At 52.0% G+C, this 14,278-nt stretch overlaps 1 protein-coding gene across 2 annotated transcripts; it reads left to right on the top strand.

Moving 5' to 3' along the window:
- Positions 1 to 5,673: 5,673 nt before the first annotated feature.
- TSPO2 (translocator protein 2) lies at positions 5,674 to 8,666 on the top strand. 2 transcript variants are annotated; one of them, XM_033863685.2, is made up of 4 exons: positions 5,674 to 6,080; positions 7,482 to 7,674; positions 8,024 to 8,165; positions 8,404 to 8,666. In XM_033863685.2, the coding sequence occupies exons 2-4, from the start codon at positions 7,502 to 7,504 to the stop codon at positions 8,602 to 8,604; spliced, it is 516 nt and encodes a 171-aa protein (XP_033719576.1). In that variant the 5' UTR covers positions 5,674 to 6,080; positions 7,482 to 7,501; the 3' UTR covers positions 8,605 to 8,666. The 2 variants fall into 2 exon arrangements, with proteins under 2 accessions (XP_033719576.1, XP_033719577.1); XM_033863686.2 differs by lacking the exon at positions 5,674 to 6,080 and having other exon boundaries at positions 7,433 to 7,674.
- Positions 8,667 to 14,278: the final 5,612 nt, after the last annotated feature.

The following is a 14,278-nucleotide window of genomic DNA, read 5'->3' as shown; positions in this document are numbered from 1 at the left end:
CCCTGTGCCAGCCGAGGCCAAGGGCCTGGGGGAAAAGGAGGTCAGTGTCAGGTAAGCCTTTTCAAGGTCGTGGAGGCTAAGACTTGACTTCTAAGCGGCTGCAATGAGGGATCAAATTGTCTTCATCCCAGTGCACCCATGCACCTCGGTCAGATCAATTTCTTTAACAGAAATTAATTTCTTTATTAATTTCTCTCCCTCTCTCTCTTCCTTAAGAAACTGCCAGGCTCCCCATGACCTAGTACATCAAATTTCTCTCTCATGAGACAGAAAGAGCTTGGGTTTGGAGTTAGAGAATGTGAGTCACCTTGGTCACTGCCTGAGTGAGCTTGTCCTATTGTTTAATGTGCTTCAGTTTCCTCATCTGTCAAAACAGCTCCTTGATCTACATGGGCTGACATAGGAAAATCTTAAAGTAGAAAAGCAAGTCACAAAGAGCTAGAGATCCTCTGATCTCATTAATGTAAACAACAAGACTATATACAGCTGTAGCTACCTATTTATGGGTGTATAGATGTCAATGATAGAGAAAGGTCTGGAGCAGTGCTCTGTAATAAAAATATAACGTGAGCCACAGATGTGGCTTTCTTCTTAAACTTTCTAGGGGCCACATTAAAAAAGTAAAAAGAGGAGCTTCCCTGGTGGCGCAGTGGTTGAGAGTCCGCCTGCCGATGCAGGGGACATGGGTTCGTGCCCCGGTCCGGGAAGATCCCAAATGCTGCGGAGCGGCTGGGCCCGTGAGCCATGGCCGCTGAGCCTGAGCGTCTGGAGCCTGTGCTCCGCGGGAGAGGCCGCAACAGTGAGAGGCCCGCGTACCGCAAAAAAAAAAAAAAAAAAAAAGTAAAAAGAAACAGGAGAAATTCATTTTGGTAATATATTTTATGTTACCCAATATATTCAAAATATTATCATGTCAACAGGTAATCAATATAAAATTACTGGGATATTTCACATTCTGTTTTCTTACTAAGTCTTCAAAATCCATGTGTATTTTACACTCACAGCACATCGCAATTGGGATTCTCTTTACTTCAAGGACTCAGTAGCCACGTGTACTAGTGATTCCCGCCTTGGACGTGCAGGTCCGGGAGGACACACCCCAAACTATTCCCATTGGTCATTACTGAAAGATGAAAAATTAGGGGACTGGAAGGTGTGAAAGAGGACATTCTATTTTCTTAAACTCTTTTTTCTGTACTCTTTGAATCCCCCCACCAAGCGTGTCTGTATATTAACTTTGTAATTCTTTTTAAAAACAAATAAAAGTGAAAAAAAAAAAAAAAACCCAGCCTCTCAGAGTGATGGTGAAGATGGCATGAGATCATGTGGAAATCATTCTGTAGATGATAAAACCCTGTCCAAATATGTTTGTTTATTTATGCCCCTCCTTTTGCCAGAAAAGTTGGAGCGTAGTTCACAGGGATATGTGAAATACAAGAGTAACAAAAGTTAAAAGTGGAAGCAAAAAGAGGAAGAAAACCAAAGGTGGGGGCCTCCAGTGAGGCTCACCCGGTTCCCAGCATCAGACTGGGGCCTTCCAGCAACTTTCCCGTGAAGATGTCAGCTCTTCCCCAGGCCCTCTGTGATCCACTGCCTCCCCCTCCTACTTTCCCTCTTCCTCCCTTAATTTCCAACCTCCCCACCCTCCGGCAAGACCAGACTCCTCACAGCTCATTAATTCTAGCCTCTGGCCTTTGGTCCTGCTGTTCTCTGTTTCATGCTCTCCTCACCTGCCTTATCTACCTGCCTGGACCCCTCCTGCTCAGGAGTAACTGCCACCCACCTTCCCGGCCCCCATTCACCAGCCCTTGACAGTCTCGCCCTCTGAAATCTCTCACTGCTGCCTCCCACCATACTAAGTAACTCTTTTTTTTTTTTTTTTTTGCGGTACGCAGGCCTCTCACTGCTGTGGCCTCTCCCGTTGCGGAGCACAGGCTCCGGACGCTCAGGCTCAGCGGCCATGGCTCACAGGCCCAGCCGCTCCGCGGCATGTGGGATCTTCCCGGACCGGGGCACGAACCCATGTTCTCTGCATCGGCAGGCGGACTCTCAACCACTGCACCACCAGGGAAGCCCCTAAGTAACTCTTGACCATATGCTGTCACGTGTGGCTTTCCCACTCAAATGAACAATTTCTGAGCACCAGCTGTGGACCAGGAACTGTGGGAAGTTCAGTCCTGCCAACAATGATGTCTTATTCGGCTCTCACGGAGCTTCTGAGGGCATGGGGTTCATTTACTCCGAGGCTGAGTTCTGTGAGACACCATATCCTCCTTCAAAGTCCCCAGGGTCCCCATGGTTGATTCACTAGGATCTGCACTAGTGAATCATCCCTTCACTTATGCCACCCACCAGGAGCTGAGGCTTTGCCCCACACCCCTTGGTCCTTCCTTGCCCAACTTCTTCCTTCCTTCTCAGGACCCATGAAACCTAAGCCCCCTTCCCATCTCCCCCGCCAATCCCCAACAGGGGTCACAGCTCCTCTGTATCGTCAGGATGGAGCACTGAGGCGGGATCTGTTTCCCCCATGTCCTCATTGAAAATGTAGACAAGAAGGGAAGGCGTGGCATTGCTCCCTTGGCCTTAGCATGCAACCCTGCAGACCGTGACCCTGGCTGGGGACACAAGTGAAGTAAGTGAGCCGGTGACGCCTGAATCTGGTGGGGATGGGGGTCGGAGCCGCAGACTTCCCTTTACGTCCCATCCAATCCTTTCGGTCCTTCCATAGTAAAGACAATTGGAATTATAACTGTAGTAATCATAGCTAACGTTCACGGAGATTTGCTGAGCCAGTGTGTTAAAGCGCTCTGCGTGGCCTAGCTCATTTGATCCTCACAGCAGCTTTATGAGCTAGCTTTTATTTTTATCTCCATTTCCCAGATAAGGAAACCAAGTTTTCTCCCCCAGGGAGGACAGAGGGTAGATTATTAAGCTGCAACTGAAAGCAGAAGGGAAGGACGAGCAAAGATGACAAGAGCTTCCAGAAACACTCCCTTTCTCTCCCTGCCCCTTCTTTTTCCCCAGGGTCTCTTCATTTCCACTTCTAGAGGAAATGAAGTTGGAAGAGAAAGAAACAAAAATAAATACGAGGAAAAATAAACATAAGGAACTAAAGGCACATCCTTGGTGCTACAACGAGTGATGCTTCCCCCCACCCCCTGCCCACCAAGGCACCAGCCGCAGGGGACGGGCTACCTATTGGGAAAGAAAGGAGGGGCTTGCCCTATTTCTACAGCAACAACCTTTCCAGGGCTTCCAAAGACCAGAGTCCAAATCCCCTCCACCCCATTGGGTGGCCCAGAAGAGTTCCCTTGCCCAACCTTCCAATCTGGAGGGCCTCTCACAGGGGCCCATTCATTACCTAGCCAGAAGCAGGTTAACTCCTCCCCCAGCTCAGCCCCCTTCTCCCAGGCTGACAGCTCTCCAGGCTGCGTTGGCCCTCACTCCATTCTCCCCTTTGCCCCAGGAAGGGGAAAGGTCCCAAATCTATTAGCACAGCAACTAGGTAAATGCCGACGGAAGCCTCCCAACGCCGTGGCTGACCCTTTATTACCCAGGCCTCTGGTTTGTCTTGCCCCAGACACTTGATCATGCTGGGTAGCACTTCCCCAAGATGAGGGTCTTTTAGGATGCTGCCACTTGTCCCTAGGGAGTTGCCTCCTCCGGCACAAGGATCCAGGCTCCTGCTGCAAAGCTCTGCTCATATCCTTTAAGGAAACTCTCAACCCTTCTCCCACGTCACTGGTTCTTATTGTGTCTACTCCTTGAAAGATCTCCAGTTACTGAAGCACATAAAAGGTACCAGGATGCATGCGTCCGAACCTAAGTCATGGGCAGCATTCATGAGCATAGTTTATATTTCCATAGTGCCTCCCCTTGGTCCTCACACCCACTGGGCAGTGGCCCTCTCCCAAGCCCCTTCCGCCTCTCCTCCTCCAGCACAGGGTCTCCACACTCCTCCAGGCCCAGCTCAGCTGGGCCTGGCTCCTCCCCTGAGCCCCAGGTGGCCCCATCGCAACACTCACCCCACCCCCAGCTGCCCCAGAGGGTGTTCACATTACCGTGTAGGTGCTCCCAGAGGCTGCCGGCTCGTCCAGGAACAGTAGTTCCTTCTCTGAGAAACAGAGAGGTCAGCCAGACCCCGTCGCCAAGCCAGCAGGCAAGTGCAGGTGGGCGGGGAGTCCAGGCAGGAGTGACCTGGCACTTCCGTTTCCCGGCAAAGTCCAGCCTCTCAGCTGCCCTAAGGAGGGGTGGGGAGTCTGTCCCTGTCTATTGGCAAAGTCCAGCCAAGGTGAGGGAGGATCGCAGGAGTCAGTGGACTAGGTCTAGGACTAGTAGTCTAGGTCTGGAAGGGAGGGGACAGAGGGAGACAACCTGGGTACAGGTGAGACCTCTCTAGAGTGCCCTCTGCTGGTCAGTGGCTGTCCCCCACCAGAGACTTAAAACGGAACAAGGTAAGAGGAACCCTAACCAGGGCTCCTCAAACTGTAACGTGCACGAACCGCCTGAGCAACCTTGTTAGAATGCAGGTTCTGATCCCATTGGTCTGGGGCGGGGCCTAAGGTTCTACATCTTAGAAGCCCCCAGGTGATGCCATCGCGGCCTGTCCAGGGGGCTTAGACAATACCTAGTTCTACACCCTTCCTGCACAGATATGACCCACAGCTGCTGGCGGCACTGGGGCACAGCCATATCTGCTCCCTACCCGGTGCCCTTTCCACTGCCCACAGGGATGCTGCCACTTGGGGGAGAGTTGAACTTCAGGCCGTTTGCCAGCCTGGTCCTTCCTTTGACACTCTGCCCCTGGAATGAAAGCTCCCTGTGCAGAAGGATGTTTTTTCAGCCATTTGCTCTGTATCCTTAGCTCTCAGTACAGCCCGATCCAAAGTAGGTGTTCAATAAAGACTCGAATGAATGAATGGGCCAGCTGAGAGAAAAGGGGAGGCATTTTGAATCCAGACTGCCAACACTGAAACCAGTGACCCACCTGCTGGCTGTGTAATCATAGGCTAGTTTCTCAACCCCTCTGAGCCTCACTCCCCTTGTCTATCAAATGCACATAATAATATTTACTTTGCGAGGGATAATGATGGTCATTACTGGGCTAATAAATACAAAGTGCTCACCGCGAAATGGTTACTCAGCAAGTGGTAACTTGTCCCTGTGCTCTGGCCTCCTGCAGCGGAGGTCACTCCCCCAGGCCTGAAGTGATCGCCTACCATGGAAAATAAGTAACTGCTGCTGCTTTCGTCTTAGTTAATGATTCTCTAGCCTCTTGTCCCGGACTGCACCCCCTTCCCCTGGGCTGCCTTCCCCAGGAGGAGGGGATAAACACCTCCCAGGGGTGCCCAGGTCTGCAACGTGGAAAAATGGGGCAAAGGAGTGGTGGAGAGCAGCCAGCCTGGGGAGAGGACCTCATGTCTAAAGGACAAGCAAGGAAGAGGTGCTCAGAACTTTGACAGGAATGAAGAGCAGACGTGTTGGACTTTGCTGGACAAAGCTCTGTCTGAGTCACACAGGAGGTTGGCTGCCTTTTCCCCTGAGTCATGAGGTTCTAGGGGTTTGTGAAACTGTCAAGCTCAGCTCCAAGCCAACTAGCAGACAATAGCTAGGGGCTGTGTCCATGTCTCATGAGATCATTTCTGAAGCTGGTGCTTGCCTCACTGGGGACAGCCCCAGTTACAGCCCCAGTTCCGGGGAAATCTGAGGGTCCCCACCACCGCCACGGACACAAAGCTGGTTCATGGGATGCAGTGACTACAGGCATGAGTAGCCTGGCAGCCTGGGGCTCAGCCGTCGCAAGAGGTCCGGGTCTCACAGCACCAACACCTCAACAGTTCTATCAAGGGGACTTCTCCAGAGGCCGGGTCTAGCAGACCAGGGCCTGCCCTGCTAAGACGAACGCTTCCGGGCCATGCAGGCAGCAGCCTGGACTCCCCAGCCAGTGTCACCACCCTTGTCACTGGAGAAGGGCAGGCCAGCTAGGAGCCCCCCTCCACCCTCCTCCCATCCCCAAGCCTCCTCTGCCCTCCACACATCTTACATCCCCGGCACTCCGTCTGCGAGGTATGCTGCCTGAGGTAAGGAGAACACAGGCCTGGGAATAAATAAAGGGGCGCCAGGAGTGGGGAGGACAGGAAAAAGGGAAGGGGGGTCGGGGGGACCTCCAACACTGGGTAGAAAAGTAGAAAACACAGACATAGAGACAAAGGAAGGCAGAAGGTGAAGAAATGGACGGTGAAAAGCAGAGAAAGAGAAATAGAAAGACGCAGAGGCAGACAGGGTGGTTCTCCCTGTCTCCAGAACCTCCAGGACATGTTCATGGACCCTTGACAGGAAAGGATGGAGTAGGCACTCACTCCAGACACTGAGAATAACCACATTTTTTTTTCCTTCTAATCCTGTCAATCATGGGGTGGAGGCTGAAATATCACGGGCGAATGAGAAGCATGGTATTGGGTGGGGGCCTTGGTTGGAGGAGGGTCTGTGCATCATCCCACATGCAAAGGACATGCAAAGCTACATGCAAATGAGTATGGCAGTGTTTTAATCAAAGACCAAGTGGTGGTTTCCTTGAGAAGTCAGGCCACAAAAAAATCTGGGTGGTTGTGTTTGTGGCCCCAACCCTCTGGAAGCAGAGGGATGGAGGGGGAACCTCCCCCAGCTCCTGAGGGGAAGATGAGAACTTTGGAGAAAGGAATCTACAGTGTCACTCGGCTGAGTTTGCATTTGGGCGGGAGCTCGGGCAGGGTGGGCCCCTGGGGTTTGCTGGTCTGGTATAGCGAGATAAGCCCGGGGCAGTTGGGCAGGCCAGTTCTGGACTAGAAAAGACCCCCAAGGATCTCTGGCTCCTGCCTTCCAAATGTGGTTCTTCCAGGTTGGTTATGTCAGCTTGGTTGAGTTCAGTCTGAGACACTGTCCCCATCGAGGGACTGCTATGTACCTGGCCAAGTGCCACCCACTGAGAAAGGCAGAAAAGACGGGCCTACCTGGACCTGAGATCAGGAGCCAGACACACGCTGGGGGAGAGGAGTCCTTCACTGAGAAGCAGTTATCAATACTAGACAGTACACTCTCAGTGCCAAATAAGCAGTGTGGAGAAAGGAAGTCCATGGAGGGTGGAAAAGGGGGAAGGCAGTGTGGGCTCAGAGGAGGAGGGTGTCTGCTCACCCAGTGGGGCTTCTATGAAACATAAAGAGAAAGACACACAGGCAGACAGGGTGGTTCTCCCTGTCTCCAGCACCTCCAGGACATGTTCATGGACACTTGACAGGAAAGGATGGTGTAGGCAGTCACTCCGGACACTGAGAATAACCACATTTTTTTTCCCTTCTAATCCTGTCAATCATAGGGAGGAGGCCCAGGACAGGCCTATGAGGGGCCCAGGCCAGGGAAGAGTGGCAGGTAGGAGGAGACAGACGGGCAGACACGGGGAAAGGACTAGGAGAAGGCCACCGTCAGTGTGTTCTCTCCCTCCCCAGGCTGTACCTCCTCAAGGAGAATGTGGCCTCAAGGGGCCGCCTTTGTGGCCCTGCCCCTCCTGGGGCCCACCCTGGTCTGGCTGCTCACCCATCATTGGATGTCTGGTTGGTGTGACAGCCCGAGAAAGCTGCCCTGGTGCCCATCCCACAGAGTCTTGTTGCTGGTGTGGACAGCCATCTACTCTATCACGGGGTGAGTGTCTGTTTCTCATGCCCTGGGGTGGGAACAAGTCTCCTATCCCTGAACTGCTGCCGTACACTGACCTCTAAAGGGATGGTACCTCATCTTGCCTCTTCTGGGGTGTCCCCTCTGTGCCTGCCTCGGGTTCCAACCCCTCCCTCTTCCTCTACCCTCTCCCAGTATCCCCATCCCTTCCCCCACCTCTCCACCCCCGGCCCTCAAATGATGCCTAGACCCACTTACCCCGATTTCAGCCCATAAGGATTCCCTCTTGGTAACCAAAAGGCCCTAAGCCAGAGGGCTTTCTCCTTTTACCACAGAACACCCTCCTCTGAGCGTTTCTGCCACCATCTCTTCACAGATATGCCTCCTACCTTGTGTGGAAGGACCTGGGAGGGGGCTTTGGGCGACCCCTGGCCCTGCCCCTCGGCCTCTATGCTGTGCAGCTCGCCATCAGCTGGACTGTCCTGATTCTCTTGTTCACAGCCCACACCCCCGGTCTGGTAAGGCGCCAGTGCTCAGCAGTGGAATAGGGTAGGGGAAGATGAGGCCACCAGGCCCCAGAAGCTGATAGCACAGCAGGTCAATCAGGTGTGGGCAGGTAACGGTTGGGCAGACTTCTCTGAGCTTCCGTGGCATGCACAGAGCGCTGGGAACTTGGCTCGCTAGGTCCAGGGTGCTGCAGAAAGGTCGAGGGCCGGTTCCCAGGGCAGCCTGCCTGACCGCCCTGCCCCTGCCCAGGCCCTGCTGCACCTGCTGCTGCTCTTCGGGCTGGTGGTGAGCACGGCACTGATCTGGCACCCCATCAACAAGCTGGCTTCCCTGCTCCTGCTGCCCTACCTGGCCTGGCTCACCGTGGTTTCTTCCATCACCTATCGCCTGTGGAGGGACAGCCTTTGTCCAGAACACCAGCCCCAGCCCACATGGGAGAAGAGTGACTGAGGCAGGGGAGAGGAGAGAGGGCCAGGGTGGGGATAGAGGAGACCTCAGGCAGGGCTGTGGAGCTAGGGTGGGGACGGGGGAGGGGGGAGGGGGGAGGGCTTGATGAGTTCCTGAAGGTGACTCGCTCCAATGTGGCCACTGTCCTGGGTCCCCTGGTGCCACTTTCCGTTAGGATTCAGAGACATGGGAAAGGAGGGAAACTTATTTCACACTTAATATAAAATAATAAATTCTGTATTAATAAGAATTAATTTAGTAGTATCAATAAATAAAATCCTAACTATCTTTGAGGGTATGATGTGAAATGTATACTTGAGTGTATGAGGTCCAGGGCTGCAGGGTGGGAATAGACGTGTCTGTACATCTGTGTGCATGTGCACATGTGAATGAAGGTGTGAGCACATGTGTGGGAAGAGTGGGCACACCATTTCCGCTCACATGCCCTCACATACCTGACCCCAAAATTTAGGACTCGGATTTTTTTTAACAGATTTTTTTTTTGGTCACACTGCAAGGCTTGTGGGATCTTAGCTCCCCAACCAGGGATCGAACCCTAGGCCCCTGGCACAGAAAGTGGCAAGTCCTAACCACTAGACCTCCAGGGAATTCCCAGGGCTTAAATTTTTAATTACCTGAAAAGTAAAGTGTTTTTGAAAAGTTACAGAAAATCAAAACCAAAAAGTAGATAAAGTAAAAAGGATACCAATTATACTTGTCAAGCTATATATTATATTGATTATATATTTTGTATTATGTATCATATATAAATATAAATATATATTATGTATCACATATAAAATATTATATAGTCTACAGTATATTAATTTTATTTAATTAATTTATTTTAATTACTATATTATATTAATTTCACTAATAACAGTATCATAGTATATATTATGGTTCTATGATATATTGTACATTATATTTGTCATATTAAGACCTTCTGTCATTATCTCTGATAAGATTATAGATCTTTTTTATTTTTGTTTTCATATACTCATACTATTAGTTTTTTACATCAATTAATTATTATTGTAATAAGAAAAAATGTTGAAAAAGGAGAGCTGTAAGCCTCGGTGCTGGCTGGTGAATTCAGAAGGAGCTTCTCGTCCAGCCTTCTCTCTTACTTCTCTTTCTAAACTTTCTTATTGGCTTTTTTAATTTTCCTCGCTTCCCTCCTCTTGTTTTCCTCTCCTCTTGTCTGAAAGCCCTGATGGCGGCAAGAAGTGACTGCCCCGGGGCTGGCTCCCCAAATCTTAAACAAGGCCAGCTGGAAGACCCAGGCGCCTTGCGGAAGGAGCTTTTAAAAATACCGGCCAGACTCTCTAGGGAGGGGCTTGGGCATCAGTGTTTTTAAAACTGCCAGGAACCCCTCATGCGCAACCCACTTGAGAAACACTGCTGAGGGCGTCCCAGAGCCATCTGGGAGCTTATTAAAAATGCGTATTCCTCGGGCCTCACCCGAGACCTAGGAATCAGAACTTCGGGGGTGGGCTCCAGGCATTTTTAGATTTAACAAGCTCCCAGCACTTCAGTCAGCTGCTCGCTGAAATCTCAGAGCTCCAGGCATGGATGGTCTTTCAGGGCCTTTTTTGCTTTGACAACCTTTGGTTCTGTGAGCTGAGCTCTGGGTCTGGAACCAAGGACCACACAGCGGGAACAGACAGAGGACATCATCATTTGAGAAGGAGACTGGCTGTTCCTGGAGCTCACCAAGCGAGGACAAGCGAGAAGGAATCTGCAATCTCCCCGCCTCCACTAAGGGTGTGTTCTGCCCAACTGGGCACATCGGTCCCCGGCGTTCCTGGAGGGCACACACAGTGTCCCACCCACCTCTGTGTCCCCAGCTCCAGAGCAGCACAGAGAAGGTGTTCATACATCTATGTTGATTGGTTGATTGAATAAATGAACACATGATCCCATTAAAAGACAATGCTGACCAGCACCCCACCAACACCTACACCCCACTCTGGACCAATTGAAAAAGCCTCTCTCTTGGGAGAGGGAAAGGCATTAATAGTTGTTGAAATTTCTCAGGTGGTTCTAATGTGCGGGCAGATTGAGAACAGCTGCCGTGGGGCGTTGCTTCTCAAAGTGCGGCCCAGTGATCTCCTGGGGCTCTTGTTGATGGCCTGGACTCCAGCCTGGCTCCAGACTCCCAGAATCAGATCAACTTGAGGAATGCGGGCCATAAGGTATGGTGGTTTGCAGTTCCAGCCTTGGAGACAGAGCGACTTGGGCTCGGATATTGACCCTGTCAGTAACTGGTAACTGGGTACAACTTACTTCACTGTGCTTCATTTTCCTCATCTGTAAAATGGGGACCTCAGAGAATTTGGGGTAAGAGTAAACGTGTCTGGCACAGAGGAGGTGCTCAATAAATGTTAGCTGTCCTAGGAGGGGACCCCGGGAGGCCACCTGTTTAATGAGCACCCATGGTTCTGATTCACACTGCAATGGGGACCCACCCTGCTCTGAGACCCCGGAAGTACTTCCCAGACTTCCTAAGGGCCGGGACAGTAAGTGACTTTCCCCGCAGGTCTGTGGGCCAGCCTGACCAGTGTTACACACACAAAATGATGGGCTCTTTTTCTTACACATTCACGTGGATTTTGACTTCCCCTCAATCAGATTTTTTAAAGCTTTCAGTTAAATTGATAACTCTATTAATCCAGGTAACTGTTTTAAATGTATAAATGTAATCTATAAATACTGATCGAGGACAGGCTCGGGAGCCACACTGCATGGGTTCTCATCCTAGTTCCACTTAGACAAGTCTACACCCAGAAGTATTTGTCATTGTCATTACCATCACCATCTCATGTAGGCATTGCAGAAACTTGCTACCACATTTTATTCATGTTGCCAACTAATTCTAGAAGTTAAATTGGCCCTCCGAGAGGATGCACCATGCCTGTCACGTGACTGTGACCTCCGCAGGGCAAGCTGATACCACAAGTCCAGGGGTCCAGATGCCTCTAGTTTTGGATATTGGCCCTAGAAGGAAGCTTGATTTGGGCAGTGTCCCAAGCCCTGGAATAGCATGACTGCCCGGCCCAGCTTCCTGGCTTTGTGCAAAAACAGCTGGAAAGGGCAGGATCTCCAACCCCAAACTCATAACCTCTGACCCCAAAGTCATCCTTAAAATCCCCCTCAGCCCCAGCTCCTTGGTCCCTGAGTGGGAGCCTCTAATCCTCCAGCCTCCCCACCTGCCTGGCCTCTTGCCCTTCCTCTACCCCGCCTCCCAGTTCTGAGCCCGGTCTGGAGCACACACTGCCCTCGGCCCCTCCTCTCTTGTTACCTAGAGTTGTGCCCAAATCGAATGGGAGCTGCCTTCTCTCTTTGCCAGATGTGTCCTGGGATTCCACCATCCAAATCACATGTGTGTGCTTCTGTGTCCTTGGGCAGTGTTTTTCCATTTGCCTCTGAGTGGGCACCTGGTGTCTGAATATGATTCACTCGGTGGGTAGGGGAGAGGCAAGGCCTTCACCAGTGTCTGGAGAGGTGGGGAGCAGCTCCAGGTGAAAAAACAACCCCAGGAGGCAGTGTGATGTCTCATTCTACTGTATCCTAGTTCCCTCTCTTCTCCCCTGATCCCTTCATTCTTCTTCCTTTTGCCAATGTCTGCAGAATGGGGATACATAGGGGCAGGTGAGGTGGGGCAGAACGGTAGGTGTATGTCCAGTGGATAAACGTCGGTCGGCTGGGCTGGGAGGCGGGCAGAGTGCAGGAAGTGTTTTCTCTGTGCATCTCTGGTCCCTCCTACCTACGGGCAGGTAGAGGTGATGCCCTAGTGGAGGCGTAACTGTCAGGCCCGGGCCAGGGCTCCAAAGTCTTGCTTCCCTTGTGGTGGCCACCATCCATTCTATTTCCTGGGGTTTCCCTGCACTCCAAACCCAGTTTGAGAGTCTTCCCAGAGATCCCTTTTCCCGTTGTTCCAGAAAACAAGCACAAGACCCTTTTGTTTTAAAGATTTATTGCTGATCTTCGTCAGTGACGAACTAGTTACCCATCCAAACAAAGCCTGACTTTGGGGGGATCCACTCAGATCTGGCACCCCTGCCACTTCCATCCTCAAGCAGAGTCCACCGAGGCCCCTCCCCCCATCTAGATTTCAAGGACCCTTCATAACAGAGGTCCCCTCTTCTGGCGTGGGAGTTAAGAGAAGCCCTCTTTGTCACGCCAGGAGCCTCAGTGGTATGTAATCAACCCCATTTGTCCCTCTAGTGTCTATACCTCTGAGGTCCCTCAGCCTGCCCAGAAATGATCTGTTCAGAGGAGCACCCGAAAAAGCCCCTCCCCCCTCCACCTTCACCTACCCCAACACATTTCTAAGGGCTGAAAGTCTCCTCTCAAAAGTTGACTGTTAAGTTTATCGCTTTCTCCCAGTAGGTTCTTCAAACACCCTTTCAAAGGGGGACACTATTAGTCACCTTAATGGGCATGATTCTTATCAGATCGCTCTCCTCAGAGACTCAAAGCGCCAGCCGCGGGAACCAGGCAGTGCCAGGAGTGGCCACTGCAATGGAAGACCACGCGGTGACCAGGAATAAAGTCCCAGGTGTCACCATTTTCCCCAGGGCGGTGTGTCCTGCATGGCCAGCCAACCGTGATGTCCTGCACAGGAGGAGATTGGAAACTCCCGCCGGCCCTGTGACCCTAGAGCCTCCTCCCTTCCTGGCCTCAGAGTCTGGAGGCCCTTGGCCCCCATCCCACACCCTGCCAAGGCTCTTGGACACCCCTGTGTTTATGTCAACAGAGCGGTTGCTAGCGGGGTCAGGCTCCTGCCCGCCAGGGCTGTGCCTGGTGGCCGTGGCCCGTTGTTGTGTTCCTCGTCTTGGCAGTGACCGAGGGGCGGGCACGCCAGGGCTGGGTCTCTGGGGCAACGCATTGTTGGGGTCCCAGCTGTCCCTGCACATAAAGCACCCACTCTGTCAACGGGCTCGCAAGGTATCTTCCTTCGCAGAGTGAGAATGTAAACCTTCCCCTGGTGAGGCCGCTATTTTCCTCCAGCCCACCACCCCACCCCGGCCTCTCTACCCCCTTCCCCGTGACGGCAGCTCGGCAGCCCGCCGAGACCCAAGGAATAGCCGTGCCTGACCCTGTCTCCTCCTCTCAGCCACCTCCTAGAACGTTGGAATATTTTCTGAAATGACCGTGGGAAATGGGGCAGGGAGAGGCAGGCCGCAGCCTACCCTGGGCCTAACCCAGCTCCTCCCAGACACAGAGAGGGGCTGGGGCCTACGGAGGCAGATTGGGAGAATTCCCTTTTGGGTTTCCATCCCCACTCACCCGCTGTCTGGTGTCTCTATACCTATACCCCCTACACACACACACACACACACACCCCTCATATACTAATTGCTTCCAGAGCCCAATCTCCCTGCAAGAACTCCTTCTGCCCCAGTCCCCTTCTTGCCCCTCCTCCCTCAGAGCCTGGCCTCAGGGGTCCTGGTAGCAGTAGGGACTCAATGGTAAGGGAGTTAAGACTCTGGAACCACAAAGCTCTGCTCTCACTAGCTATGTGACTTTGGGGGCAAGTCACTTAACCTCTCTGATCTCAATTTCTTCACCAATAAAATGAGGATAATAATAGTACCTACTCCAACATCCTTATGAGGAGTAAATGAGTTCATTTACGTGACCTGCTTAGAGCCACATCAAGCCCCAGGGA

The sequence above is a fragment of the Tursiops truncatus genome, chromosome 10 (assembly GCF_011762595.2).
Source record: "Tursiops truncatus isolate mTurTru1 chromosome 10, mTurTru1.mat.Y, whole genome shotgun sequence".
Lineage (NCBI taxonomy): Eukaryota > Metazoa > Chordata > Mammalia > Artiodactyla > Delphinidae > Tursiops > Tursiops truncatus.
The sequence above is the reverse complement of the archived record's forward strand: the minus strand, read 5'-3'. Positions and strand labels throughout refer to the sequence as shown.

Bases quoted from the DNA above. Each gene is read 5' to 3' on its own strand.
- TSPO2 (XM_033863685.2), top strand. From the start codon at position 7,502: ATGTGGCCTCAAGGGGCCGCCTTTGTGGCCCTGCCCCTCCTGGGGCCC. The intron at 7,675-8,023 runs GTGAGTGTCTGT...ATCTCTTCACAG, and splicing joins GCCATCTACTCTATCACGGG to ATATGCCTCCTACCTTGTGT. The intron at 8,166-8,403 runs GTAAGGCGCCAG...GCCCCTGCCCAG, and splicing joins CAGCCCACACCCCCGGTCTG to GCCCTGCTGCACCTGCTGCT.